This window comes from Eleutherodactylus coqui, chromosome 1 (assembly GCF_035609145.1).
Source record: "Eleutherodactylus coqui strain aEleCoq1 chromosome 1, aEleCoq1.hap1, whole genome shotgun sequence".
Taxonomy (NCBI): domain Eukaryota; kingdom Metazoa; phylum Chordata; class Amphibia; order Anura; family Eleutherodactylidae; genus Eleutherodactylus; species Eleutherodactylus coqui.
This window is the reverse complement of record NC_089837.1, coordinates 146,446,711-146,474,620: the sequence shown is the minus strand read 5'-3', so window position 1 is coordinate 146,474,620 and position 27,910 is coordinate 146,446,711. Positions and strand designations below refer to the sequence as shown.

The window sequence follows — 27,910 nt, the reverse complement described above, 5'->3', positions numbered from 1 at the left end:
TACTTTTAATCTCTATAGTGCCAATATATTCCGCAGCACTTTACAAGTCAACAGGAACATGGACATTTCATACAGTATTAAACTAATAAAAATTGGAAGAGGGTTAAGGGCCTTGCCTACAAGAGCTTAGTCTATGAGGAAAAAGGGGTGATACAAGAGGTAGATGTAGTGTTAAGTACAGTGCTCCAGCTACCTATAAAATAGATTACTATACATAAAGCCGCATCAGCCGGTCACCAGCCAGTATGTACAAATATGTAGTCCATTATGGGGAATGCAGAGAGATGAGGGAGGGGGTGAGGATCAGGTTCTGAGGGAAAATGTAAGAGGCGTAGAGAAAAGTCAAGTTAGTGAATATGGTAGGTCTCCCTAAAAGGAAATAGTATTCAGGCACGCTTAAAACTGTGGAAATTGAAGATTAAAGGGGTTGTCCCGAGGCAGCAAGTGGGTCTATACACTTCTGTATGGCCATAATAATGCACTTTGTAATGTACATTGTGCATTAATTATGAGCCATACAGAAGTTATCAAAAGTTTTATACTTACCTGCTCCGTTGCTGGCGTCCTCGTCTCCATGGTGCCGACTAATTTTCGCCCTCCGATGGCCAAATTAGCCGCGCTTGCGCAGTCCGGGTCTTCTCCTCTTCTCTATGGGGCTCCGTGTAGCTCCGCCCCGTCACGTGCCGATTCCAGCCAATCAGGAGGCTGGAATCGGCAATGGACCGCACAGAAGCCCTGCGGTCCATGGAGACAGGGGATCCCGGCGGCCATCTTCAGCAGGTGAGTATGAAGACGCCGGACCGCCGGGATTCAGGTAAGCGCTGTGGGGGTTGTTTTTTTAACCCCTGCATCGGGGTTGTCTCGCGCCGAACGGGGGAGGGGGGTTTAAAAAAAAAAAAACCCGTTTCGGCGCGGGACAACCCCTTTAAACTTATTTTCTGGGGTATTTGCAGCCTGGGCAAAAAAAAAAAAAAAAGACCTTGGGAGACAGGAGTGAGTTTCGGATTAAGGATGAACTTTGTGTAAGGTCACCAGCAGAGAGGAGAGCATGTGTATGACGTTAGAGGAGGGAGAAGACATAGCGCTGTGTGGCACTGCGGAGAGATTTATGGATGAGGGATAGTAACATACTATTTTAGGCTGGAAACAGACATGTGTTCACCCAGTTCAGCCCATTACCCCCTCAATGTTGATCTAGTTGAGGCGTTTGAATTGCATTCTACAGTAGAAGGGCAGCCAATACAGTGACTGGCACAGGCTACAGGCCTCAGAGTAGCGGCAAGGTCTTCTGCACCGAGATCTGTCATAGGAGGCAGCTGTACTTTTAGACTGAGAATGGAGTGAAAAGTATCAGTCGTTTTGGATTACCGGAAAGTGAGAAGAGAACGGTTAAATAGGATTGCTTGGCAGGGTGAAGAAAGAGTTATAAGTTCGAGTGTGAACTTGTAATGGAGGAAATCTGCTATAGTTTGATTTTCCCCAGACTTCAGCACACCTAGAGCACCGCTGATAGAAATGTGTTTGAGGCTTGTATCAAGGTTGTATCTCTTTATATATTTTTTTTTTACATTCATAAACTGCAGTCTTTGGGCTCATTTACAAGGGAGTTTTTAAGCACCCACTCACCTCCTAGGTGTCTCCACACACCTTCTGCGTGCTCTCAAGGAGAGACGACACCCCTCTCGATCTATGCACACCACATTTACTACACTAGTATATTAACTGTCTTCTCTGTCTAGCAGTAACCAACAGACTAACATTAGATTCTATCTTTTCACAGAGAGGACTGCCCTGACTCCTCTCCTCTGACTGCACCCCCTGACTAGAGCGACTCACTGGAGTAATTGCCTGGACCAACTGTCAGGACCAGCTGTCACCTCACAGCGTACGCATGTGGTTAACTCTTATAACAAGTCTCCATTCAGAAAAGTCACAATTTAAAGAACTTTTAGTCATCTTTAAGTTCAATGAACTATCCAGCGATTAAATCCAACGTATCCAAGAGTTTTAATAATGGGACTATCAAAAGCTTTGCTGAAATCAATTACAAAAAAAAAAACGTTTTCCACACTTAGTGTACACCAACCTGCTTTTAAATGTTTTCGTCTAGTAGGTCTCCTTTACAGAAACAAGTCAAACTGATTGCCGCTTTAAGCTGGTAATTTGGGTTCAGAATAACAAACTCATCTTATGCCATTGGTTAATTGTAAGCACATACTTACCAGTATAATTAATTGATTAGTCTCGGAGTTAAAATATACTCTACATGCTCCTACGGCTTTCTTGAATTCTTTATGCACATTTTCACTGGCACACCTGCATAAAAAAACAAAACACTACAGCTGCACTATTACTGACACTTCATAACTTTCTGCAATTACAATCTTGTGGACGTGAAGCGATTTATAAGACTAACCGTATAAGGGTACGTTTGCATTTAGCAGAATTGATGCCAATCCACCGCAGAAGGGATGAAATCTGCTGCGGATTTACTGCAAAAACCACTTCAAATAGTGTGGATTTTGACGAGAATCTGCATTAAAATCCGCAATGCCGTTTAGGTTGTGAATTTTGGTGCAGATCCACAGCAAAATCTGCTATATGTGAATATACCCCAAAGCGTGGTTTCACACTTTTTTTTTTTTTTTTTTTTTTAAGTCGTATTTTCCATGTGGTCGAAGTTATACTCCATCACCCAATGGTCCAGAAATCTTGATAATCCAGCAAAGTTCCTTACATAAAAAGGTTGACAGAGCATACAGATCAACACCAATAGAACTCCTGCTTATCCGGAATTACAGAGGGGAAAGATGGCTGTTGGACCGCAAAATAGCTAATCAGAATACCGCTCTTCAAGTTAAAACGTTCATACCGATAGTCATTCGTATCCAATCACACTAAAGGGGAGGATTCTGGTTAAGGCTCACATTTTCACACAGGCAGGAAATCTGCCCATCCTAATGAGCGTTGACTGACAATAAGCATGTTGGTCAACACTCGCTTTTTGCATAAATAGGCAAATTATAAGCAGGGAGTACAGGGATGAGATTGTAATAATCATTTGTCTCCATACAGCCACTACTGGTCAGCTGGACATCTCCTGTTCTAACACAGGGAGATATGCAGTTGACTAATGAACTTTTCTATGCTGACATTAAAGGAGCCGATTAGCTGATGAATGCTTATTTGCTGTCTGATCACGGGTGTATTTAGATGGCTCAATGATCAGGCTAATGTTCTTGTTCATGTAGATGTACGTTAGCTCTTTTTGTCCATGAAAAGACTATAAATTGGAGTTTATAAATTTAACCCCTTAAGGGCCAAGTGCACTAAATATAAGGCACTTGGCCCTGGGCTTTAATCTTAGCCGATGGCAAAACTATGATGCGGGATTACAGCCTGTACTCCTGCAATCAAGCTCATTCACACGGCCGTATGAATAAGGCGATATGTGTAAAAGCAGTGTTCTACCGGTGCGTGAGCTGGCTATCGCTGCGCAGGGCAACTGTGCACTGAGCATAACAGCGTATCTCACGCACTGTCATATGCAGTGCGACTTTTCTTTTTCTATATAAAAATGCTCTGCTCTGTCTTATTGGTGTTGCGTATTAAATTCCACATATGCGCAATGTACTGCCTGTGCACAGCGTTTAATATGCAACCCATACAGACCAGGGCTGTACCTGCATATTATATGCAATCAAAAAAGACACAAAAAAAAAAAAAAAGGTTAGTTTGAGTTTGCCAATGAAAAAATAAAAATAAAAAAATAAAAATAAAAAGATCAATGCACTTTCGTTGACTCCATTCACCACGTAATACGCGGTGAAGTTACATTCATGAATGAATTCGGGACTTTTGTTGTGTACATGAGGAAAAACCACTTTCTAGCCATTATATCATTGGCATATGGCAGTTTTCATCAGTTTTCTCCTTTGCAGGCTGAATCTCTACTCTCTAACTCTCAATTTTCCCTGAGTTGATGGATGGAGAGAGGGTTATGATTCTCCATACAATTACTATTCCCCACAAATAATCTCAAAGTGCAACGACCATTTAAGGTAACTTACGCTTCTCTCAGGTCTTCCGGAACATCCACCATGCATTTAAAGAAAGAATTCTTTGTCACGGGCTTGTTCTGATTGACAGGTCGAAGCCGCTCAAATGTCACAATTTCATTGTAGGTAGCGTCACAAGCAGCATATTCAATAACATAGAACTAAAAAAAATATATATATATATATTTGAAAGACAAATCAAAGCTTGCCTAAATGCTTGTCAATAAGTCTGGAATGATTTAAAGCAGTTGGGATTTACAGAAAGAAATGAGTTGGTTATCAAGTTTGATTAGTGGCATCTGACCAATGTGTCCTCTTCATTATTTACATGGTTACAGTAGCTCATCTGTACAGGATGAACTGCAGTACCATGCACAGCCACCAGTATAGATTAGCCACTGTAACCACATAAGTAAGGCCGGTGGCACATGTCCACGGTCATTCGCAATACAGAAAATGACATGTACGCAGGGTCACTGGCCAGGGTTAGAGCCAGGTTCCGCTGCAGGCTCCTGCATGTGGAATCTGGATCGCTCGTGTGCCACCAGCCTAAGGAAGAGGACACAGTGGTTGCAGACGCGAACAAACATAACTGGCCTATCCTGAGGAAAGTCTTTTTAGAGAAGTAAAAAAAAAAAAAAATTTTTTTTTTAAATGAATAGGTAAATTAAAAAAAATTGTAGCTGGGTATCATAGCATAGTGAATTACCCTCAGGCAGCAACCTGGGTAAACACATTGCAGTCTCCACACACCACTGCTTGATCCTGCAAGGAAGCATCTCTTGCCTAATGTACAGTCTCCCAGGATATGCTCTCCTGCACCATCTCCAATACAACCCCCGTGGTTGACGGAATGGAAGCAGATGCATTTCTATCACTTTTGTGTTCTGGTAGAAATGTCAAGCAAAATCCTAGTAACGTAATCTCTCATTTCTGACCAACTAACTAAGGATATTTGCTAGGGTTACCACCAAATTAACACCAGCTAGACTTAGGTAGTGGAATGTACATTCAATAATACCAATGTCATTACTTCCTATAAAATTCAAAGTTATAAATATGTAAAAGGAGGTAGAAACTTACCTCTCCTTTCATCATTCGGACTTTAGCAAGCCACCATCCACAAGGCTCTTGGTCATTAGCTCTGGAGTACACCTATAAAATAAAGCGAGAGATACGGATAAAGGTACTGTACATCATAGTAACATCTAATCATGCTCACTGGGTGGGCTTATAAATACATGAAATCCTAAGTGTACAAAAATCCTTTAGGGCATGCTCACACTTAGCAAAAATCGTGAACGTACCCTTAAATTAATTGTCTGCTCTTCTCTTTTGTGTCTGCAGCTTTCAGCATTATGTGCCAACATGCTTATAACTCACACAATTTTCTTGCAGGTGGCATGTATAAAGGTCACCCATGTTACATCAACCAGTAGCAGAACAACTTGAAGCATCAGTTTTTCTCCCCTGTAATTCTAACTCCTTGACGCTTTTGGCAGTATATGTGCACCCTGCAGCGTAGGAGTTTGTATGGAGTAGAATCAGGAGCTAATCCTGCTACATACAGGGCAGGTCCTGGCTGTTTCCGATAGTTGACACCCACCAGCAACAGTTGCGATCAGCGCTCATGTTGATCGAGGCAATCAACCATCTATATGCCACTGTCAATTCTGAGAAACATTTAAATGCCCTGATCGGAGTTTGGGGATCGTGTGATGCCGTTCAGTTGTCGTGGCAGCCTGGCCCATCTGAAGGCCCTCAAAGCTGAAATTTGGTCTGTCCTAATTTGGGCAGCAGAATAGTCATATTACAATACAGAAGTATAAAATTATGGCAAGTTCAAAAAAAAAAAAACACAAACATATTTGGTACCAATGTGCCCGTTGAAATCAGTTCTTTCAGAATAACTCATTTATCGTGCTCTGAACGTTACCAGGAAAAAAGAAAAATGCCAAAATTACAATTCTTAGTGTAACTCATCACCAAGAAAAGAAAAATGAAGTAAAAAGTAGTTAAAAAGTCACATGTACACCAAAATGGTACCCATAGAAGATACAGGTCATCCTGCAAAAACAAGCTGCTGGCAACCCCATCAACTGCCAGATTAAAGAGTTATGGTGATAAGAAGATGGCGCCAGAAAATATATCATTTATTAAAATATTTTTCTGTAGTACTTGATACCCCATTTTTTTTGTCGTAATCGTAGTAACTCACAGAATAAAGTTCTGTTGTTGCTGCAGTGTGTACACTGTAAAAACAATACCCTGTAAAGATAGCAAAACTGCATTTTTTTTCTTCATTTTACTCAATTTAGAAAAGTATTAGGTTTTCAGTACTTTATATCATACATTAGATAGTATTATTGAAAAATATAACTAGCCTCAGGCAGCTACTTCGTTGGAAAACTAGTTAAAGTTTTTTGAAAGTGGGGAGGAGAATCCGAAGAATGAAGGCTACATATTTAAGGGGTTAAATTAGATAATTTACAAGAAATGCACATTAGTACATAAAGATGTGAGGAAAACATCTATATGTGAGTACCTTGATTTTTCCTTGCCTGCCCTGATGAATTAGTAAGGCTAAGTTTACACATTCAGGATTTCAGAGCGGATTTTGCACTAAACCCTGATGGAATGCGCTGCCGTTTTATACAATTGCTTTAGGAAAATATTGGAAGTAATATGAATGTGCTGCGGATCATTAAAGGGGTTGTCCCGCGCCGAAACTGGTTTTTGTTTTTTTTTCCAATAGGCCCCCCGTTCGGAGCGAGACAAACCCGATGCAGGGGTAAAAAAAAACCAAAAAAAAACGGGTAGTACTTACCCGAATCCCCGCGCTGCGGCGACTTCTTACTTACCTTGCTAAGATGGCCGCCGGGATCTTCACCCACGGTGGACCGCAGGTCTTCTCCCATGGTGCACCGTGGGCTCTGTGCGTTCCATTGCCGATTCCAGCCTCCTGATTGGCTGGAATCGGCACACGTGACGGGGCGGAGCTACGAGGAGCAGCTCTCCGGCATGAGCGGCCCCATTCAGAAGGGAGAAGACCGGACTGCGCAAGCGCGTCTAATTGGGAGATTAGAGGCTGAAATTAGACGGCACCATGGCGACGGGGACGCTAGCAACGGAACAGGTAAGTGAATAACTTCTGTATGGCTCATAATTAATGCACGATGTATATTACAAAGTGCATTAATATGGCCATACAGAAGTGTATACCCCCACTTGCTTTCGCGGGACAACCCCTTTAAGGTTTACAGCATGTTAATTATTGCCGGATTCCACACAGAAAAACCATGTGGATTAGACATTGATTTACACAGGGGCTATTCCAGTGCTGGAGCGGAGTATGCTTGACCAGAGAAGTGGAACTCCAGATTTGTAATCCTACGAACAAGCCATAATCAGCATATTTTGGATCATAAAGTGGCAAGTGATCATATGGCAAACTACTGAAAAGATTTTTTTCCCTATATGCATTTACATTGAATGCCTCTAACTTACTTCAACCTCATCCCCTTCAGTTATTTCCTTCTTGATGTCAGGTAAGGGGGGCATCCGAACTTCATGGAATGGAACCTGACGTTCCGGCTGCCAGCTAGAGATTAGAAAACAATGCATTAAAATACAAGACGCGTGCACACGAGACGGGATGTCACTTGCAAGACATAAAGAGGGCATAGTTACTTGTTCTCGAAAACAACTGTGAGCGAATCTTCATGGACATCTTTGATGAATCCCTGAAAGCAATAAAAAAAGTGGATTTAAAATACATACAAGATTCCTTGAAGTTTAATAACTTCGTATGGCTTCGTTAACAAAAAAATAAATGAAAGTGCCTGTAAAAATGTACATTACTTGAATGTTTTCCTTACAAGAAAGATGGTTATTCTAAGAATACCATGTTGAAATTCTTGCAGATTTTATGCAACCTTCCACCTCACAATGACTTGTGATAAATACACCACAGAGCCTACACAGTTTCTCAGACCTATATAGTTGATAAAATGACAGAATCCAGTGATGGCCATCTACTCCATGGGAAAAAAATTTTTAATGAAGCTAAAGTTTCACAAGTTTGTGCGTTACGTTTTTAAACATTAGAAAGTCCCATTGACAAATCGCATAAAAAAAAAAAAAAAAATGCAGCGATATCGCATGAAAAAAAACATGCAAGAAAAACGCAAGTGGGTAGGAGCCCTAAGGCTAGGTTCACACAGGGCGGATTTGCCGCAGAAGAACTGCTTCTGCGGCAAAACCGCTTCAAAAGGTTAATTTGGGCTTGCAGATTTTTCTCACCGCATTCCCGTGCGGAAAAATCCGCAAGCGTTTTTTCCCGCAGCGCTTTACTTTTTGCCGCAGATTTGGCTGCGTCAATAGAGGTCTATGGACAAAAAAGTGCTGCGGAAAAGACCGTAGAATGAACATTCTGCATCTTTGAAAACCACGCCGCAGTTGCATTTCCGCACTGCAGCTGTGCGGAAAGAATCCACACTGTGAGAACAGCTTTTTGGCAAATCTCATTTGTGCTGCATTGCACTGCAAACGCAGCGGATTTGCCGCAGTGCGGATATGCAACGGCAATAAGCCCAGTGTGAACCCAGCCCAAGTCAGATTCTAGAGATTCCAACTGTGTACCAAGTACTTGAGTTATTCTTCAAAGGTATATCTCCGGAAGAGTTGATACAGAACCCTTACATATACAACATATACAAAACAGACTCCATTTGTATGGAAATTCCGACGGCAATCTTAAGCCCAAGACTAACCAGCAAAGTGGACAGGATTTGCAAAAATCTCCCCACACGCTGCGGACAATCCATTGCAGCCAAGCCGCGCTGAAACTGACATGCCGCGCAAAACTTAACTGGCATGCTGTGGCTTTATCGCCATTTCTAGCTCTCTCCTCTCTATGGGGAGAGATGGCCGCAGCGGAATAAGCCACTTTTGAAACCAGAGCCAAAATCTGTGGAAATCTCACGGGATTTCCATGCGGTTCCGCTGCGGATATGCCACGAGATTTCCGCCCAGTGTGAACCACCTAATTTAGCTGCCTTTGGTATGTTTGAATCACTTGCAGACTGGCCTCAATTGTACAACCACACCATACAAAATGAGACTTATTCACTAGATCCCAAGTTAGCCCGGACTCACACAATCACGTGTCGGTGTGCCACATGGGCATGTACCAAGCATGCAATGATGCGTACTTGCTGAGCGTCGCCAACCCCGATGCGCCATCTTGGGGTGTATGTGCGTGCAATACGCACCACGATACAACATGCTGAGCATTTGTGTGCGAGTAATACGCGCTTTAAAAGAAAAAAAACGCCCCGCGGACATCAAGCCACAAAATAAGAATAAAATCACCTCTCTGGACGCTGCGGTTCTTTCTTCCTTCCCGGCTGGATCTTCCTTCTTCGGCCCAGCAGATGTACTCGGCACGCCGGGCACATCCGCCGGGCCGAAGAAAGAAGATCCAGCCGGAAGGGAAGGAAGAACCGCAGCATCTGGAGAGGTGAGTCAATTCTGGTACGGGTGTTCCGCGGATCCGGACGGCTTCCATGGGCTTCAATAGAAGCCTGCGGTAGCCGTCCCCGCGGGACACCCAAACGAAAATGGAGTATGTCACTTTTTTTTCCTGCACGCGGATCCGCGCCTGACGGGAAAAATGACATCTGCAGGTATTTAACTACCTGCGGGTGTCCAATGCATCCCTATGGGGCGCGGATCCGCGTGCGGTAAAAACGCTGCGGATTTTAAATCTTAATTTACCCGTGGACATGAGGCCTTAGTGCTGTGAGTTTTGTTACATAAATAGTATTACGGCTAGCAGCTCATTACAGGAAGTTCTGCAGTCAAACACTTCCGAATGCAAACCTCTTTAAAAATCAATACATTGTTTTGAATAAAATATGCAACTATAAAGAAAAAGTACCGTTTCTTCTAGGAGTCACGTAAAATAAGTATAATACAAGGTGCAAATTATGAGAGCTGCCAAATATGGCTGCAGAGCCCTGTTCATACTAAAGTCAAGGCTTCTCGAGTATCGCAAGAAAAAGCTAAACATTTTTCTATCTGAGAACCAATGTTTTTGTTCCTCTGATGGCAGAAAACCTTTTACAAATTACGGTAGCAATAAATTGTGATACCCCTATTCATCACATCACATTTACTGAGTGCAATGCTTCGTATGTATGGGCTGTATAAAAAACAAATTAAATTGCAGAATAGCAGATCAAATATCTCCAGCAGAGATATATAGTTTTAATTCATTATGTAATTAGCCCCCAATATATATGAATCTGCTTGCATTTTTAGATCTTCCTTTCTATCTGAAGCTTCCTTCCCCTCAGGCGGTCATGTGATCTCATTCTGATCAGCTAAGAATTAGCGCGCTTTCACACGGCCGACAAAATCGTGCCAGATTTTGGCATTGTGAGACGCACAAATATGAACCCCATTCTTTTGGAAGGGGTCACATACATGAGGGGTGTTTTCCCTTCAGAATGCCTTGCCCATTGTTTTCAATGGGGCCAGGATAAAAATCACAGTGCGTGTGAGGCGCACGCCATGCAAGGCTTCCAACTGCTTTCAGCGGCGCCAGATCGCCACTTCCTCGCAGTGATGCAAGGAGTTTTTTTTTTACACAAACACCTTGCATCAGGTGAATGGTGCAAGGATGGAATACAGTGTTTTCGCCCTTAAGGGCTAATGCCCACGGTCGGATTTCTGCCACGTTCCTACGGTGGAATAACGGAGCCATTAGGTTCTATTGAACCTAATACCTATTGCCTGTCAGTGCTCACATGCTTGATTCTGTCATATTTCTGCTGTGGGGAAAATAAAAAAAAATAAAAAAATAAAAATCAGGCATTTTCTATTTCACTGTGTTTTTCCATAGCGGAGGTCTCCATTAATATAGTATTTTGGCACTTTTTCCACGATCACCAGCCTGGACAAACAAGGTACTCCCGCAGCGTAAGTCCGCGGGTGTATCCCACTCCGTCCATGGGCATGAGCCCTTAAGCTGCTAATATTTGAGACCTTGTATAACATCACATTGTTGCATGTTGGATTGTCTATAGCTTGCATTATGGCATAACGCTTTGTTTTTAAATGCTCGTTACGTTCAGTCCATAAGCATACTGTGATCAAGGCCTCATTCACACAGCCAGCGTTTGCCAGCGATTGTGCACTGTGCATGACAGCGTATGGGTTCATTCACAGGACCGTGATTTTGGTACATAATGTTGTGGTGCACGGCCACGTCACACGCGGTGAATGGAGTCAATGAAAGTAAGTGGACTTCATTGATCTGTTCACATTAGGTACGTGGGAGAACAAGATCGCAGCAGGCGCCATTTCTCTGCGTATTATGCAGCGTGAGCCTTATATATTCGTATGGGTACGTATGCAACGTTTTCCACACGCAAGACATTGTGTAGGATCGGAGATTCATACATAATCCCGCTATGAAACAGAACAGGAAGTTAAAAAAAAAAAAATTAAACAGTCTGCATGGGTGATACACGCAGTGCTCTCCCTGCCATACACGGCCTCTGCCGGCTCTCACACACTAGTAAAACGCTGCGGGACTCCTGTTGCGTTTTACAGATACAGTCATGTGAATGAGCCCTAACGCAGGCAGTCACGCACAGTGACTTTTACTCCTCGCTCTGTCTCCTAGCAGCGTTGCATATGCTACCCTTAGAGAATAGGGCTCATGCGTGACACATGGTGATAGAGCACGCTGCAAACTTTTTCACGCACACATCAATGCGCAACGAATACACGCTAATGTGAATGAATCACTGTACTTTCACTAACTCCATTCACCGCGACATCACGGTTATGTGATTGAGCGGCCAGCCAATCTAGGCAGATTTTTATATGAAGTATTTTATGAATTATAAGGATCAATAACAGAAAAACACAACCTTTTTAATCCTGGTGGTGGATCTGCACTTGTATTTTAAACACACAATACTATGCATGACTTTTCAACTGCCAAAGGAGGAAATAAAGAGAGCTATAAAAGCAATCCCAGGAACCATAAGGCTTAATGTCCATGAGTGGGTTTGATTTGTGGAATCTGCAGATCAAGCCGTCCATATGAAGCATGGGCATCCGCAAATGAATTACAGCACGCAGATTTGTTTTGCAGACCCTTTGGTCCAAAAAACAAATCTCAGCAGGCTCCGTTTGTGTGGTTCCTGGACAAGCCACGGATACCACGGGAAAGCAGGAGTTGGAAAGAAATGTCCGATGGTGAGCCATGAAGACCATGCAAAGTGCACAAACCTAAAAGTGGAGAGGTTGGTGTGGACGCCATTGCTGGGAAAATCCAGGAACGTAGGGCTCACTGGCAGCAGGCAGGACTGGATTCCCCACATGGAATCCAACCCACCTGTGGACATGAGGCCTAACGGAGCGTTTTGTTTTATCCCGTGAATAGGTGATTTAAAGGCATTTTTAGGAATAAGAGTTTTGAGGCCTTGTCCTCAGGATCCTGCCAGTCAGATAATCTAAGAGCTTTTGAGCGAGTGCTGCGGCCTCCTGACTGCATATCAGGCACAGCACCATTCATCTCATAGCGGCTATGCCTGGTGTAGAAGCCCAGTCCCATTCACTTCAACAGCATTGAGCTACAGAGGCCATGTGACGAATGAACATTAGGTCACTTACCTACAACCTCTTCATACATCTGATCAGTGGGGGCATCAAGCAGCAGGACCCCACAGATCAAATCCTGAGGACATGTTAATACTTTACTCACAGAGGGGGCATGGCTTACATTACAGAAGCCATGACATCTCGGATACCACACTGAACTATAATGTACCCGGCAGCTTTGGGTTTTTTTCCCCTTACAGAAACGGAGCGACAGCCTGCGCTATTTTATCATCAAAGATAAAACTGATCCCTGTTTTCTGATGCGTCGTGAAAAATAAAAAGCAGGAGTAGTTGAGCAAGAGGCCTGGATGGAACGTATATGTTATCAGCGGCATAAATTATCTAGACATTCCTGTAAGCGGCTGTTTAACCAGCTGTAGCTAAATATCTGGTCAAGTGTGCCTGCACCTGTGTCCGCTCATCCAGAGAACATCCCAGGCCATATTTATACCACTTGTAGTCACTTCCTACTGAGATACAAGATCTGTGGCATCCAAATTCACTAACCTAAGACGAGCAGGGGCAGTGGGAAAAGAAATTCTTAAAGTGATTTGCAAGTCTTGATGAATTTCTTCCTTTAAATAAAAATTATATATTAAACTAAAAGCCAAAAGACTAAGGCCGCCTGCATACGGCCGGGTCGGATCCCACTGCGAGAATTCTTGCAGGAGGATCCGACCGCGCCCTTGCAGGGACCAGCGCGGCTCCAGCTCTGTGATATACCAGACGCCTGTACATGCGCAGAGTGGAGCCGGGGCACAGGGAGTGACATTTCTGTGCAGGCCTCTGCGAGACCCGCAGAGAAATAGAACACGCCGCGGCTTGAAAATATGCGCGGACAAATCACAGCCATCTGCCTAGGATTGCGTTTTGTAATGCAATCCTATGCAGGCGAGCACGGGCGGGAAATCCCGCCGTAGAATCTCTGCCCGTGTGCAGGGGGCCTACTTGTAGCTTTTTAAAGTTGGTTTTCCCAGTACCCCTAGTTGGTTTGACAGAATCTATCACCTACTTTTACACCTATAAGCGAAGCTTATGGGCTACAACTAGGTGACCTGTGGAGTCCGAGGATGCACGTTTTATGCCGGGCGGGCCAGATTCTGCTTGCAGATATCCACAGTGGAAGTCCTGCAAGTGATCGTGGCAACGATCTGCTCGTGTGAGACCATCCTTATACTTAAATTCCCTACTGTTCCCCCGGTGTGAGCGCTAACATGTAGTTCTCCCATTAACGAATTAGAATGGGCCGACTACTAAACAGCCTGGCTTATAGGACTAAAAGCAGGCGACAGATTCACATGTGGATGACAATGTACAGAAACTACTAATAAAGCACCAGCTTAAGGCCTCTTTCACACGGGCAACAGCGATATTGTATCAGTGTCCTGTGTGATATTGCTGCATTTTCTCACAACGATATCGCAATTGTGTCACTACATAAGGCATGCGACTGTAGGGCTCTTTTGTCGGGATTTTTTTGGGGGAAAGGGAGGTTTGCTTGAAATTTAAGCCCTACCCAAAAATAAGCCCTAGCTGAATCACAAAAAACACATCTTAAAGCCGCTGTACAGCTCCGCTGCACGTCTGTCTTCTCTGCAGGCAAGGCTTCCTGGTCAGGAGTTTTTCTAACCCCTGATCAGGACGTCTTGCCTGAAGATAAGTGCCAGCAAAGACGTGCATTGCACAACACAAAAAACGCCTTTTCATGTGATAAAAGGAAGGCTCTACAGAAAAACATGAGCTACAAAACAAAACAAAAAAAAAACGCAGCAGTATATAGCAACCCGCAATTTTTTCTCACAATGAAGCAGGCTAAAAAAAAAATCATCACTAATGTGAAGGAACCCATTGGAAAGCACGGGCTTCACATACATGTGATTTGCAGCGCCATCCAATCACGAGAAAGTTGCGCTGATTTGTTGCCCGTGTGAAACCAGTAACTTACATTTTGGTACTTTGTATCGGACCATACACTCTTCCCCTGAAGTGAGGATAGGGTGTGCAGCTGCTCTCCTACAACCCCTTGACCCCATCCTCTATGCCATTCAGCTACATTATTTATTGGTACATATCAATTTTATTTAGGTGTTGGGGGAGGGGGAGAATACTGCCATTTTTTGGATTTCATTTTTACAGCATTCAGTGTGCAAAATAATGTGATAGCATTATCCTCCGGGTCAGCGCGATTCTCTTTATGTTTTGCCATTTTTGTACACAAACTTTTTTTAAGGTTTTGTTTTTGTGTCGAGGTAGCCAATGTTTTTATTTTTCTAGAAGGGCTTTGCAGGATGAACTTTAGTCTTCATGTATCCAATTTTTTGAGAACATAACATTCCGATTGCCTTTTATTCTATTTTTTTCTAGATGAAAGTTTAATAACTGCAATTCTGCCATTTTTTATTTCAACTTTTTTTGCAATGCCATTAATTCTGCAGGCCGTTACAAATTATGTCACTACCAAATAGAGAGGTTTATTTTTCCTTTTTTAAAAACATGTACTTTTTCCTTATCACAGTATTCAAAGACCCCTAACTTTATCAATAGTGCTGTAAAAAAGGTTTTATTTTTGCAGGATGAATTGTACTTTTTTTTTAATGGTACCACCATTTGTTGATCTATGTGATGGGATGATCACTGAGGCGGAACCTTATAGGCCACCATAGCTGGCAGACCCAGTGGCTATATTCAAGCCTCTGGGTGCTATAGCAACCCTCGGGACACTGCAATCACATTGTGGGTTCTGATGGATGACAGAGCCCCGTCCATCAGCCTTTCACATCCTGCGGTGTGTAAAGGGTTAAACAGCGTGGATTGAAGGCTTCCTCGGTCCTTGCTGTTACAGCAAGTGCCATGGGAGAACCTTTCCAGGCTTCTTCTCCAATTTAAATTCGGCAGCAGGCCCGAGAATAGGTTGATCAGCATGGTAGATCCTGAGAGGTGGATCCCTGTCAATCAACTGCTGACGACCGAATAGGCCATGAATAGTAAATGCCCGAAATAGCCCTTTAAGGCCGATGTACGTGATGAATTTTGAATTCGTGGTTGTTTACATTCACACAGCATTTCGTTGTGTACTTTGTTGCTTTTTAGATATTTGCGGGGATAACTAGTGCAGACAAGTCTAAGGCCCACGGGCGGGTTTGATTTGCGGGACACCCATGCGGCCGATCCGCAAATAAAGCCGCCTATAGGGATGCATGGGCGTCCGCTAATGCATTAAAGCATTTGGATTTATCTTGCAGACCTTTTGGTCCAGAAAACAAAATCACAGCATGGTCCATTTTCCTGCGGTTCCCGCACAGACAGCTTTCATTGAAGTCAATGGAAGCAGTCCGATCCACGGCCTGACTGCTTATTCTTGTGAAGAGCCCAGAAGAATAAGGGCTCATGCCCACGACCAGATTGGTACCGCGGTTTCCACGGCGTAAATCCATGGCAGAATTCCGCAGCCATTATAGGTTCTGTTGAACCTAATAGCTTTTCTGCCAGCCAATGCTGAGATGCAGAATTTTACCGTGGATTTACACGAGTGGTAAAAAAACAACACGGTATGTTCTATTTTCTGTGGATTTACGCACTTTTCCCAAACTCACCAGCGGGCGCATTTTGTTTACCACCGCTGTACTCCTGCAGCATAAATCTGCGGGCGTATCCTGCGACGGTCATACACATGAGCCCTAAGGCTGGCTGGACAAGACTGAATTTCCGTTGAGGAACCCAGAGCAAGCATCTGCCTCCAAGTTTCGCAGCAAAGACAGTCCATAACATGTTATGGAAACACGCTTTTTCCTGCACACAAGTGGAAATCAAGCTGTCCGGCCCATGACCCTTCTACAATCTGTACTGCGTATTCCCAGCAGCGAGCTGTGCGGACCATCCGCAGAACAGAATGCCTCCTGCAGACAAAAAGAAATGCCAGGTATGCGTGGTCACCGGCCAGGCACGGGGTCGGATTCCGGTTTGGGATCTTGCATCTGACCCGATGGTGAGCAGCCGTCCTAAGCGGACGTTGCAGACAGTCTGGATGGCGTGTTGCTCCCCAGACTCTGTCCCGCATTGTCGGCCCACAAATTCCTGCTTTCTTTATTCCATTTATTTGGTCTCCTAGCAACGTGCGTACAAATCTGCATCCATACGCAATGCAGTTGCATATGCATTGCGAATCGAACGCATCCGTAGAGATCAATGGAGCCCATATACACGGAATCTGTGGTAAAAATAGGGCAGACTGATTTTTCTGCTGCTTGTGGAATCCGCTATTCCTACCCACAAGTGTGAGCAAACCAGCAAAAGTCAATTCATTTCATTGTCCATGTATCATATGCACAGACAGACGTGTTTTTTGCGGGACAAATTGTACTTTTTAATGGCACCAACTTTGGGATACATATAATGTATTGTCCAAGTCTTATTAAATTTCTTTTGGGGGATGAAAAACAAAAAAAAAAAAAAAAGGAAATTCTATTTTTAACGGAGTTCACGATACAATATAAGGCCTCATGTCCACGGCATAAATTGATTTACAAAGTCTGCTTGGGTCTCCCATGCATGCGATCCACTCACAGGGAATCATTGGGCACCTACAGGTAATTAAATACCTGCAGATGTCATTTTCCCCCGGCATGCAGATTGCACGCGCAGGAAAACAACCACAGCATGCTCCATTTTTAGGTGTTTTTCCCCGCACGAATGGCTCCCATGGTTTCCATTGAAGCCAATGGAAGTCGTCTGTATCAGCAGCACGTCTGGAGCTGATACTGCGTCAGTGCCACAGACCGCAGGAGTCTAAAAAAAATAGATGGAATGCGCCTTCTAATACCCATAAGATATTCACTCATCCACCAACAGCTGTGTGAGGTCTAGTTTTTTCGTGGGATGAGTTGTAGTTTTAATTGGTACCATTTTGTGTCATGTGTGATTTTTTGATCACTTTTTATTGTGCTTTTTTGGAAGGCAAATGACTAAAATTGCAATATTATTTTTTTTGCCATTCACTGTGTGGTATAGGACGACATCAATTTTATTACAAAATTGGTGATACCCAATGCTTATGCTTCCCATACAAATGGCGCTTTGAAGTGAAAAGATTTTTATTGAAGAAAAAAAAACAATATAAACAGCAGGGTCTCAAGACTTCTATGGGACAGAGGGAGATCAATACGCTCTGCAATCCTCCTCCATACCACAGAAGTGAATAGAACAATAGTCACATGACCACCATGGCTTTTCTCCACACAATTGGTGCGAATTTTGACTCGAAGTCAGCTACATATATGTAGTAGATTTCAGAAGATATGGCGCTCCCCTCACTTACAAAGCATTCACTCTGTCAGCACTCCCCGGCACCCAGCGGCCTATAGTCAGCACAGCCCCGCTGGTCAAGTGATGCTACTTTGCATCACCTGACAAAGAGCGCTTACCATGGTCCGGATTAGAACTGTTTTGAATGCGGAAATACTGCAAAGTTTGCTGTAGAAATTCTGCTATGTATAAACATGCCCGTATGGAGGATTCGGGGCACACACAACTCAGGATCACTGGGGGGCCCAAATGTCGGATCCAAAGCGATCCAGTGGATGAGATAAGTCATAGTAGGAAAGCCTCTTTAAAAAGGTTCTGCTTTAAAGGGGTTGTCTCGCGGCAGCAAGTGGGGTTCAGCACTTCTGTATGGCCATATTAATGCACTTTGTAATATACATCGTGCATTAAATATGAGCCATACAGAAGTTATTCACTTACCTGCTCCGTTGCTGGCGTCCCCGTCTCCATGGCTCCGTCTAATTTCGCTGTCTTCTTGCTTTTTTAGACGCGCTTGCGCTGTGCGGTCTTCTCCCCTTCTGCTCGGTCCGGGCACGAGCAGCGTTCTGGCTCCGCCCCCTTCTACGCATCATCAGCTCCGCCCCGTCACGTGTGCCGATTCCAGCCAATCAGGAGGCTGGAATCGGCAATGGACCGCACAGAGCCCACGGTGCACCATGGGAGAAGACCCGCGGTGCATCGTGGGTGAAGATCCCGGCGGCCATCTTGGAGAGGGAATAAGTAGGAAGAAGAAAGAAGTCGCAGAGCGGGGATTCGGGTAAGTAATATATATATATATTTTTTAACACATCCCTTGGGTTTGTCCTGCGCCGAACGGGGGGGCCTATGCAACAAAAAAAAAAAAACATTTCGGCGCAAGACAACCCCTTTAATTATCTGGCATGTCAGAAATTCTCATTGGTGGGGATCTATGCCTTGTGCCCCTCACCGATCAAGAGAAGGAAAAGCCCCTGATGCTTGGCAAGTCATATCTTCATGTCAGAAGAGGTTTTTCTGGAATGTTACCAGCGACCCCCACCCCCGGGGTGATGTGCTGGTTGCTGGGGATCTCAGCAGTAGGACATTGCACAGAGCTGTAGAAAGCTACTTACTAGCCATTTCCCCAGAAGTAACACTGGGTTCTGTTAATATGTGCACAGAGTTAAATAATACACCTCCCCCAATAGATAGAACTGCAATATTCCTACACTCCTTCCTGACCTGATTCCCTATGTTTTTCCCTCCACTTTGATCCCAGTTTTTGGTTCATACCCCTTTAACACTGTGCCATGGAGACCACCCAGTTCTAGATTTAGGCCACGCTCACATAAGCGGGTCGGATTCTACATTCCATTACCTTGCTTACCTCCTATAACTATTGTTTATGACCGTGGCCGCTTGCAGGCTTAGCGATGCCGTGGGTACACGCAGCCCATATGCAATTACGTATGGGCTGTGGGTCGGATGGCCTCCACTGACTTAAAGGGGTTGTCTCGCGAAAGCAAGTGGGGTTAAGCACTTCTGTATGGCCATATTAATGCACTTTGTAATATACATCGTGCATTAAATATGAGCCATACAGAAGTTATTCACTTACCTTCCCTGCGCTGGCGTCCCCGTCTCCATGGCTCCGTCTAACTTCAGCGTCTAATCGCCCGATTAGACGCGCTTGCGCAGAAGGGTCTTCTGCCTTCGGGTCTGTCCGGCAGCAGCGGCGTCTTGGCTCCGCCCCCTTCTACGCGTCATGGTGTAGCTCCGCCCCGTCATGTGTGCCGATTCCAGCCTTCTGATTGGCTGGAATCGGCACACATGACTGGGCAGAGCTACGCGATGACGCGTAGAAGGGGGCAGAGCCAAGACGCCGCTGCTGCCAAACCGCGCCGAAGGGAGAAGACCCTTCTGCGCAAGTGCGTCTAATCGGGCGATTAGACGCTGAAGTTAGACGGAGCCATGGAGACGGGGACGCCAGCGCAGGGAAGGTAAGTGAATAACTTCTGTATGGCTCATATTTAATGCACGATGTACATTACAAAGTGCATTAATATGGCCATACAGAAGTGCTGAACCCCACTTGCTTTTGCGAGACAACCCCTTTAAACAAGGCCATCCAAGTGGCTTTTGAGGCAAAATAGAGCATGCTGTGATTTTTTTCTTACACTCGCGGAATATGCAATTCATATCAGCGAGTGTGAATGAAAAACTGAAAATGCATGCCTTTCAATGCCGGCATTATACCACGGATTGTCCGCACAGACAGCGATTGCAGAATTTGCTATACGAATCCGCCCGTCTGTGGCCGGCCTTATACATTAAATAGGATTTCTGCTCTTATGAAGTGCTAGCATATCCTATGGATCTAAATACCCCACAGATCTGGAGAACGAAGATACAGTGTTATCCCTTTCTCCTGGCGAAATTGTAAAGAGGACACAGTACAAAACCAGTGTGGCTTCCCTTTCCTTCTACAGTTCAGTGGGGGTCCCAGAGTTTGGATCACTACCAATCATAATGCTATGGCATATGCTAACAAAATACCATCGCTATATCAGATGGAAAAACCCCTTTAATGTATAAGTTTACATCTGGGTTGTCTGCATAGCCTGGTGTCAAATGGACATACATGTGAGCCGCTCTGGCACTGAGGCTGAACAGCTCCCGCACATCAACTGCTCCCTATGATCCTGAATGTGTGCGCGCCCTTATATGCTCCAGCAGGGCAGATTTAAAGTAGTCGTTCACTCCAGGCAACCTTATTAATGGAAGAAAATACATTTCTTAAGTCAACAGAAACCTAGAAACACATGTAATACTGTAAAAGCTGACACTGGGGGGAAGCCTGCTTATAAATAGAAAGGCTCACACATTGCTACTAGCTGAGCCTGTGCCTCCGGATGGAGAGTGACGGGAACAGCTGAAATACTTTGTACTAAACTCTCACCTCCCTGGAAACATACTTTAGGTAGCTGTCTTGTTACATACAAGCAGTGACGCCGACCAGCTTTATATCTGGGCAGAACTAAAGGGGGGTTGTATTAAAGCAATAATCAAGTAAAAATATAAGTCTCCCATAGGCACACATGCTCCTAGTAATCTACATATCACATATGCTTTCCTGTAAAATAAGTACTGAAGTCTTTGGGTCAAGACTAGAGATGAGCAAGCATACTCACTAAAGGCAATTACTCGAGCGAGTATTGTCCTGAGCGAGTACCTCCCCGCTCAGAAGAAAAGATTCGGGTGCCGGCGGGGAAACGGCGGGGAGATCTCTCTCTCCCCCCCCCCGCTCACTCCCATAACTCACCGCTCACCCGCGCCGGCACCCGAATCTTTTCTTCTGAGCGGGCAGGTACTCGCTAAGGACAATGCTCGCTCCAGCAATTGCCCTTAGCAAGTATGCTCGCTCATCTCTAAGCAAGATGGAAAATTCCTAAAAGAAAAACAAACAAAAAAAAAACAGAGGCTATGGCGGTTCAACATCGGTGCACAATTAAACCTATCTGTGCAGACACCAGAACTGCTGGTTATTACTGGAGAGGACCGACAGGCTTATTGTCAGACACCCATCACAGTTTAGAAGAACTCCCAGAATGCAGTACGGGACTTTTAAATAGAACGATAATCGTTCAAGGAATTGCTGAATCTTGTGAAAATTAATAATAATCTCTAAGTGTAAACAGGGCCGCTGACTGAACGGCGATTCCATCATTTTATGTAGATATATTAAAAAAAAAACAACAAAAAAAACACGTTTGTCATTTGCCAGTCATTTTGCGTAAAAGGCGATCATTCAGTTGTTCGCAAACCATTCTCAGGCATTTCCAGATTTCCATCAGACTATCAAAGAACTGATCGTACTATTGACAAAAATGATTAACGGAAAAAAATTGAAGTCATCGTTCGCTCGTTCCAATGATTACTTACTCTGCGCAAAGACACCCGCAGACGACACGTTTTATCATGCATTATAGGACAATAGTGTAATGTTATATGGCACCAAGTCACTATACCGGCAGCAAACCATGTGCAGACATTGCAATGGCAAAGAATGCTGGGAGATTTCAACACTGAAGCCTGCAGAAGTGTAAGTGTAGCTCTACGTTACACTACAAGTTGGGGAGAACATCTAGATGCAAACTTATCTGGGGAAAAAGGGAATAAAAAGCACCTTGAAGGGGTCGTCTCATCAGACAAGGCCTTCCAGAATGCAGGACCCAGGGTGGCCAGCCGACTTCCACAAATCCCACTCCCAGCACCCCAGCCAGCCAGACATTTCCCCTGCAGTGGTGGTGGCATGGGAAGTGTACTATTACAGCACAGCCACTCAGATGAAGTCCGCCAGAACAGCAGGCGCTCTTAAGGGCCATTTACACAGGGGATTATCGCTCAAACTTCATTCAAATTAACAAATTTGAGAAATAATAGTCGTGTAGACGCAAAAAAAAATGTTTACTACTCCTCAGTATTCATTACCCGTGACTTTCCTAAACAAAAAAAAAAAAAACACCGCTGGATCGCAGATTGTCATTGCGTGTAAACGCTTCCTGCTCAGTGCTTCATGAGCGAGAAGCCCGCAATCCAGCGGTAAACTCAGTCTGTCTAAACGCTCCGCACAAGTGCCAACGTGGCGGCAGCGTTCATGCAGTAGGTTTACACGACTGTCGTCCCCACTTAATGACACATTAGAGCAGCTCTCCACTCCAGGTCATACAGGCAGATGCTGTGCCGCTCTCACATCTGCGTTGGCTGGAGATTCCGTCAGATGCAGCTGAATACCGAAAGTAGTGCTGCATGCAGCGCCTTTTCTTCCATCCAAAAGCTGGAGCAGTTCTGTCCAGAGACGGAACCATTTGGCAGCGGGGATTCTCCTTTCCTGCTCCAGGACTGAACCAGAATGCAGAATCCCCGATGCAGATCTGAAGCCATCCTAACTGCGCTCTAAGTTCAGGGTATTTGAATCAGGGGTGTGAAATGAATAATCATCAATCTATCGACGTTGGCTTGTAGACTTCAGCGCCTTTTCTGCGCAACTGTCTGAACGATACTTGTAACCTTTACTCCCAGAAATACTACTGTAATACTAGGACAAGGTAGTGCAAGAGGAAGGGGGTAAAGGAGTTACAGGGAGTGCTAGGGAACTACATAATAATAATAATCTTTATTTGTATAGCGCCAACATATTCCGCAGCGCTTAACTACAGGTAATGACCCATGTTCAGGATAGCTCATCAATAGCTGATTGGCTGCGATCCGCTGCTGGCGCCCCCGGCTGATTCCACAAGTCATTACCGCAAGACACTGGTGTATAGAGCGGACGTTACTGCTCCGCCCCTATATAGTGGCTGGCACCTGTAACTACAGTTGCCCCTACTTTGATTTTAACAAGCCCCCAGCCTGCAGTTACCAACACTAGCCACTACACAGGGGTCGGAGCAGCAACATCCGCTCAGTATCCCGTTGTGAAGCTGCACTGATAGCAGGCAACCAATCAGCTGGGTCCTGAATGGCAAACCCCAGCCAATCAACTATTGATGGCAGATCCCAAGTATATCCCTCAATAGTGTGGTTTCCTGGTAAAGCCCTTTTAAAAACCGCCCAAACAATGGTTTTGTTGTAAAACTGCCTCATGTAAAAAGGAAAGCAGATAAGCCAGAAATTGGGAGGCGTAATACAACCTCTTGGATGTTATTACTAGGTGTGTAATAGCTGAACAGTACAAGCAGATACTACATATCAAGCAATGACACCATATTACATACATCAGCATGCTTTATTATTGCTGCTTCCACCTCTCACACCAATGGGCAGCAGATATTCCCCTTTATATAGATGATGGGCTGCAGATACAGATGTAGCAGGGCTGAGAGTATCCCGTGAGAGCCCAGCAGATAACCCCGGTCCCTGCAGGCCATGTCTGGGCGCTGCAGGCTGTGGTACCCATGATGCTTTATGTGCTGAGCGGATACCCGTTATCCGCACTCACCAGGCCCCATCCCAGCCTGTATCATCCGGCCTGGCCGGTATCTTCCCCGTCGCCCCACCAGCAGCCCCCCGGCCTGTAGACTACAATGCCGCCGCCGCTCCATCGCAGAGCAGTCCCCGCGGCCTCCTCCTCCAGCCGCCATCCCTGCACCGAGATGCCGCCGTCCCCGCGTTTGCCGGCCGGTCCCTGTCCTGCGGTGTGGGCGGCAGATCCAGCCCTCCGCTCCCGGCTCCCCGGCAGGCGGCCTGCCTAGCAGGGTTACCTTGTAGAAAGCTCCGTTAGAGCCGCGCACTTCCACCGTCAGGTCCTCCATGTTGGAAACGCAAAGGGCGATGGGAAGGATTTCTAGAAAGTTTCTGCGTCACCCGAGGAGGGAGGGAGAGCGGCTGTGGGAGGAGAGAGGAAGGGGAGTGGAGGGGATGAGGAGAGGGCGGGCGGCTGAGGTGCGGGAATGGCGGGAACTAGTGAGGCAGCAGCGCGGCCATGAAGGAGGTCCTGTGTGCTGCCCAACATGGCCTGGGAAGGCGGGAAGCGGGCGCAGTGCGTGTGTTACTGGCTAAATATACCCTGCCCGAAATAGCAGGCGAGTCACCGAGCTGCTGCTGCTGGTGGGACACAGATGGCTGAGGGAAGAGCCATTCTGTTACTCATGGCTTCCTAATAGAAGAGCCGTGGGGGCTTCTAGCAGCAGGTAGCCATCTTATCCCTCACCGGGCCGGAGGACCGCGTACGGGCGGCCGTCTGAGACAAGGACGTTTCCCCGTTGCAGGGAGTAGTGTGTGTTTAGACAGGACCGCACGCTTTTCAATGATTGTCCGAACGCTTAGGTCGTCCGCAATCGTGCAGGGTGTTTACACGGAAAGCCTTGCCGTCGGCTTCTTAGCGCTTCACCACCTATGGGAAGCGTTTACACCGGACGAGAAACCGGGGAGCCAACAGGGGTTTTTAAGTGGACCGAAAAGTCAGCCTAAAGAACCGCAAATGACAAGTGCGCGTTATTTAGCATTTGCACCGAGCGACCATCGCTCAAATAGGTCGTTTGAACGAATTTAGAGCAATAATTGTTACCTATAAATGGCCTTTTACACAGAACGATTATTGATGACATGTAGAGATGAGCGAGCGCCCAAATGCTCGGGTCCGCGTTATTTGAGTCAAGCTTTTTGTAAAATTCAAGAGCTTTATTCGAGTAACGAACCCCATTGACTTTAATCGGAGACTCGAGCATTTTTGTATGGGACCTGCCGGTTGCCAAGCTTTTTTTTCTCTCTGCCCTCCGCCAAGCCAGCCACAAACTACCGTTGACGTGCGCAGCGGGGACGGGCCAAAACTGGGGCAGGGGTCGAACACGGCGTGATGCTCGCTCGAGTAACGAGCACCATCGAGTACGCTAATAGTCGAACGAGCATCAAGCTCGGAAGAGTACGTTCGCTCAACTCTAATCAAATGAGCAAATGTGAATGATAACCGTTCAGTCTAAACACGTCCAAGACTGAAAGAGTAATCGTTCATTTTATGCAGGAATAACTCATCGTCAGCTCGTTCACTAACCATCCGGATTAAATATTGATTGTTCAGTCGTTGTCAGTCACTTATACAGTGACTGTGAACGATTCCTGATGGAATACACCAATGATGTATTTGCCTGTATAAACAGCGAACTCTGTTGTCATGCAAATGTTAATAGTTTGGTGTGGATGGACCCTAGGTCTTTGGCTTCAATCACAAAAGATTGATATAAAACAGTGAAATGTAACAGTTATTCTACATGGTCCTCTCCGTATCAGGAAAGACTAGAAGCAATGGGATGAAACTGAAAGGCAGGAGACACAAATTAGATATTAGAAAAAACTTTCTGACAGTGAGGGTGATCAATGAGTTGAACAGGTTACCACGGGAGGTGGCGAGTTCTCCTTCAGTGGAAGTCTTCAAACAAAGGATGGGCAGGCATGTCTGGGATGATTTAGTGATCCTGCACTGAGCAGAGGGGATGGACCCGATGACCCTAGAAGTCCCTTCCAACTCCACCTTTCTATAATTCTATGCTCTTCTGACTGCAGTGTTGCCACTTTTTCAACCCATTCAGAAAGAATTTCTGTTGGTTGAGCTGCAAACTCGGTGTAACCATTGCAGTTGCATCAGAAATGGAGGCAAATTTAGTTCCCTTGAGGTGTTCCTTCAAATTAGAAAATATCAAAGGGTGCCAGATCAGGCAATTAAGAAGGATGATGCAGCACCTCAAAGCCCAGGTCAAGCAGTTTGGTCCGGGGGATGCCTGCTGTGTAAGATAGGGCATTGGTCGTGCAAGAACACAACACTCTAGGTCAACAGTCCATCCCTTTTAGGCTATAATGCCTCCTTCAATTTATCCAGAAGTGTTGTGTAAATGTGTCGCTGGCGCTATCTCCTCTCCACTTCATCTCGCTGTCGGGTTCTCCCAGGGCTCGGTCATTGGTTCTCTCCTCTATCTACACAGCCCCAATTGGACAAACCATCGCCAATTTCCACAGGGTTCAGTATTAGGCCCCATTCTGTTCAATATATTTATCAATGACCTGATAGAGGGACTGCACAGTAAAATATTAATGTTTGCAGATGACACAAAATTATACAATATAATCAATGCAACGGAGGACAAGGTACGGCTACAAACAGACCTAGATAAGCTGGGGGCTTGGGCAGAAAAATAACAAATGAAGTTCAATGTTGATAAATGTAAGGTTATGCACATGGGCAGGAGAAACAGATAATACCAATATACACTAAATGGGGTACTGTTAGGGAAAAATGAGATGGAAAAAGACCTGGGGGTACTAGTGGATTGTAGATTAATCTGGAGTAAGCAATGCCAGTCAGCTTCAAAAGCTAATAAAATCTTGGGGTGCATTAAAAGAGGTATAGGGGCGAGGGCCGAGAACATTATCCTTCCACTATATAAGGCAGTTGTCAGGCCTCATATGGAATATTGCGCACAGTTCTGGTCACCGGTGCTCATTAAAGATGTTGCAGTGCTTGAGGAGGGGGTTCAAAGAAGGGCAACTAAACTAATACACGGAATGAAGGGACTGGAATACCCAGAGAGGCTATCAAAATTGGGATTATTTACCATGGAAAAAAGACGGCTAAGGGGTGATCAAATAACTATGTATAAATACATGAGGGGATGATACAAGGATCTCTCCCATGATCTGTTTATACCCAGAACTGCGACAGTAACAAGAGGACATCCGCTTTGTCTAGAAGAAAGCAGGTTTCATCGCCAACACAGAAAAGGGTTCTTTACTGTAAGAGCAGTGAGACTGGAACTTTCTGCCTGAGGATGTGGTGATTGCTAAATCCATAGTGGAGTTTAAAAGGGGACTTGATGTCTTTCTAGAGCGGAAGGATATTACAGGATATAAATCTTAAGTTAATTGTTAATCCAGGTTTACAGGCAGGTAGAAACTATTAGGGGTTGATCCAGGGATTAGTCTGATTGCCACTAGGGAGTCGGGAAGAAATTTTCCCCCAAATAGGCTAATTGGCTCCTGCCTCTTGGGGTTTTTTGCCTTCCTCTGGATCAACAACCAAGGAGGATAAACAGGCTGAACTAGATGGACATTGTCTTCATTCGGCCATACATACTATGTTACTATGTTAATTTCGGCCTCCAGTACCATCTCTATGCTGTTGACACCAAGTTGTTCACCTCTTTCCCTAACATCTCAGCATCGTTCCTCAAAAAACTTACCAACTGTCTCTAACACCATGTCCTCCCTCTTTCTCAAACTTAACCTTTGAAAAATTGACCTCATCTTTCCACCCTCAACCAGCCGACCTCCCCCCAGCATCTCCATATCAATATCTGGCACCACTATAACCTCCAGACAGCATGCCTGCTGCCTTTGAGGTCACA

At 45.0% G+C, this 27,910-nt stretch overlaps 1 protein-coding gene across 3 annotated transcripts in view; it reads right to left on the bottom strand.

Moving 5' to 3' along the window:
* The window catches only part of FXR1 (FMR1 autosomal homolog 1), a 37,345-nt gene extending 12,930 nt beyond the window's left edge, over positions 1-24,415 (bottom strand). For all 3 annotated transcript variants that reach the window (XM_066601560.1, XM_066601566.1, XM_066601570.1), the window contains exons 1-6: positions 24,278-24,415; positions 7,749-7,801; positions 7,566-7,659; positions 5,142-5,213; positions 4,071-4,219; positions 2,223-2,316 (exon numbers count right to left, since the gene is read on the bottom strand). In XM_066601560.1, coding sequence (XP_066457657.1) covers positions 2,223-2,316; positions 4,071-4,219; positions 5,142-5,213; positions 7,566-7,659; positions 7,749-7,801; positions 24,278-24,328 — 513 coding nt within the window. In that variant the 5' untranslated portion in view covers positions 24,329-24,415. The remainder of the gene's footprint in view (positions 1-2,222; positions 2,317-4,070; positions 4,220-5,141; positions 5,214-7,565; positions 7,660-7,748; positions 7,802-24,277) is intronic.
* Between the last annotated feature and the right edge of the window lie 3,495 nt (positions 24,416-27,910).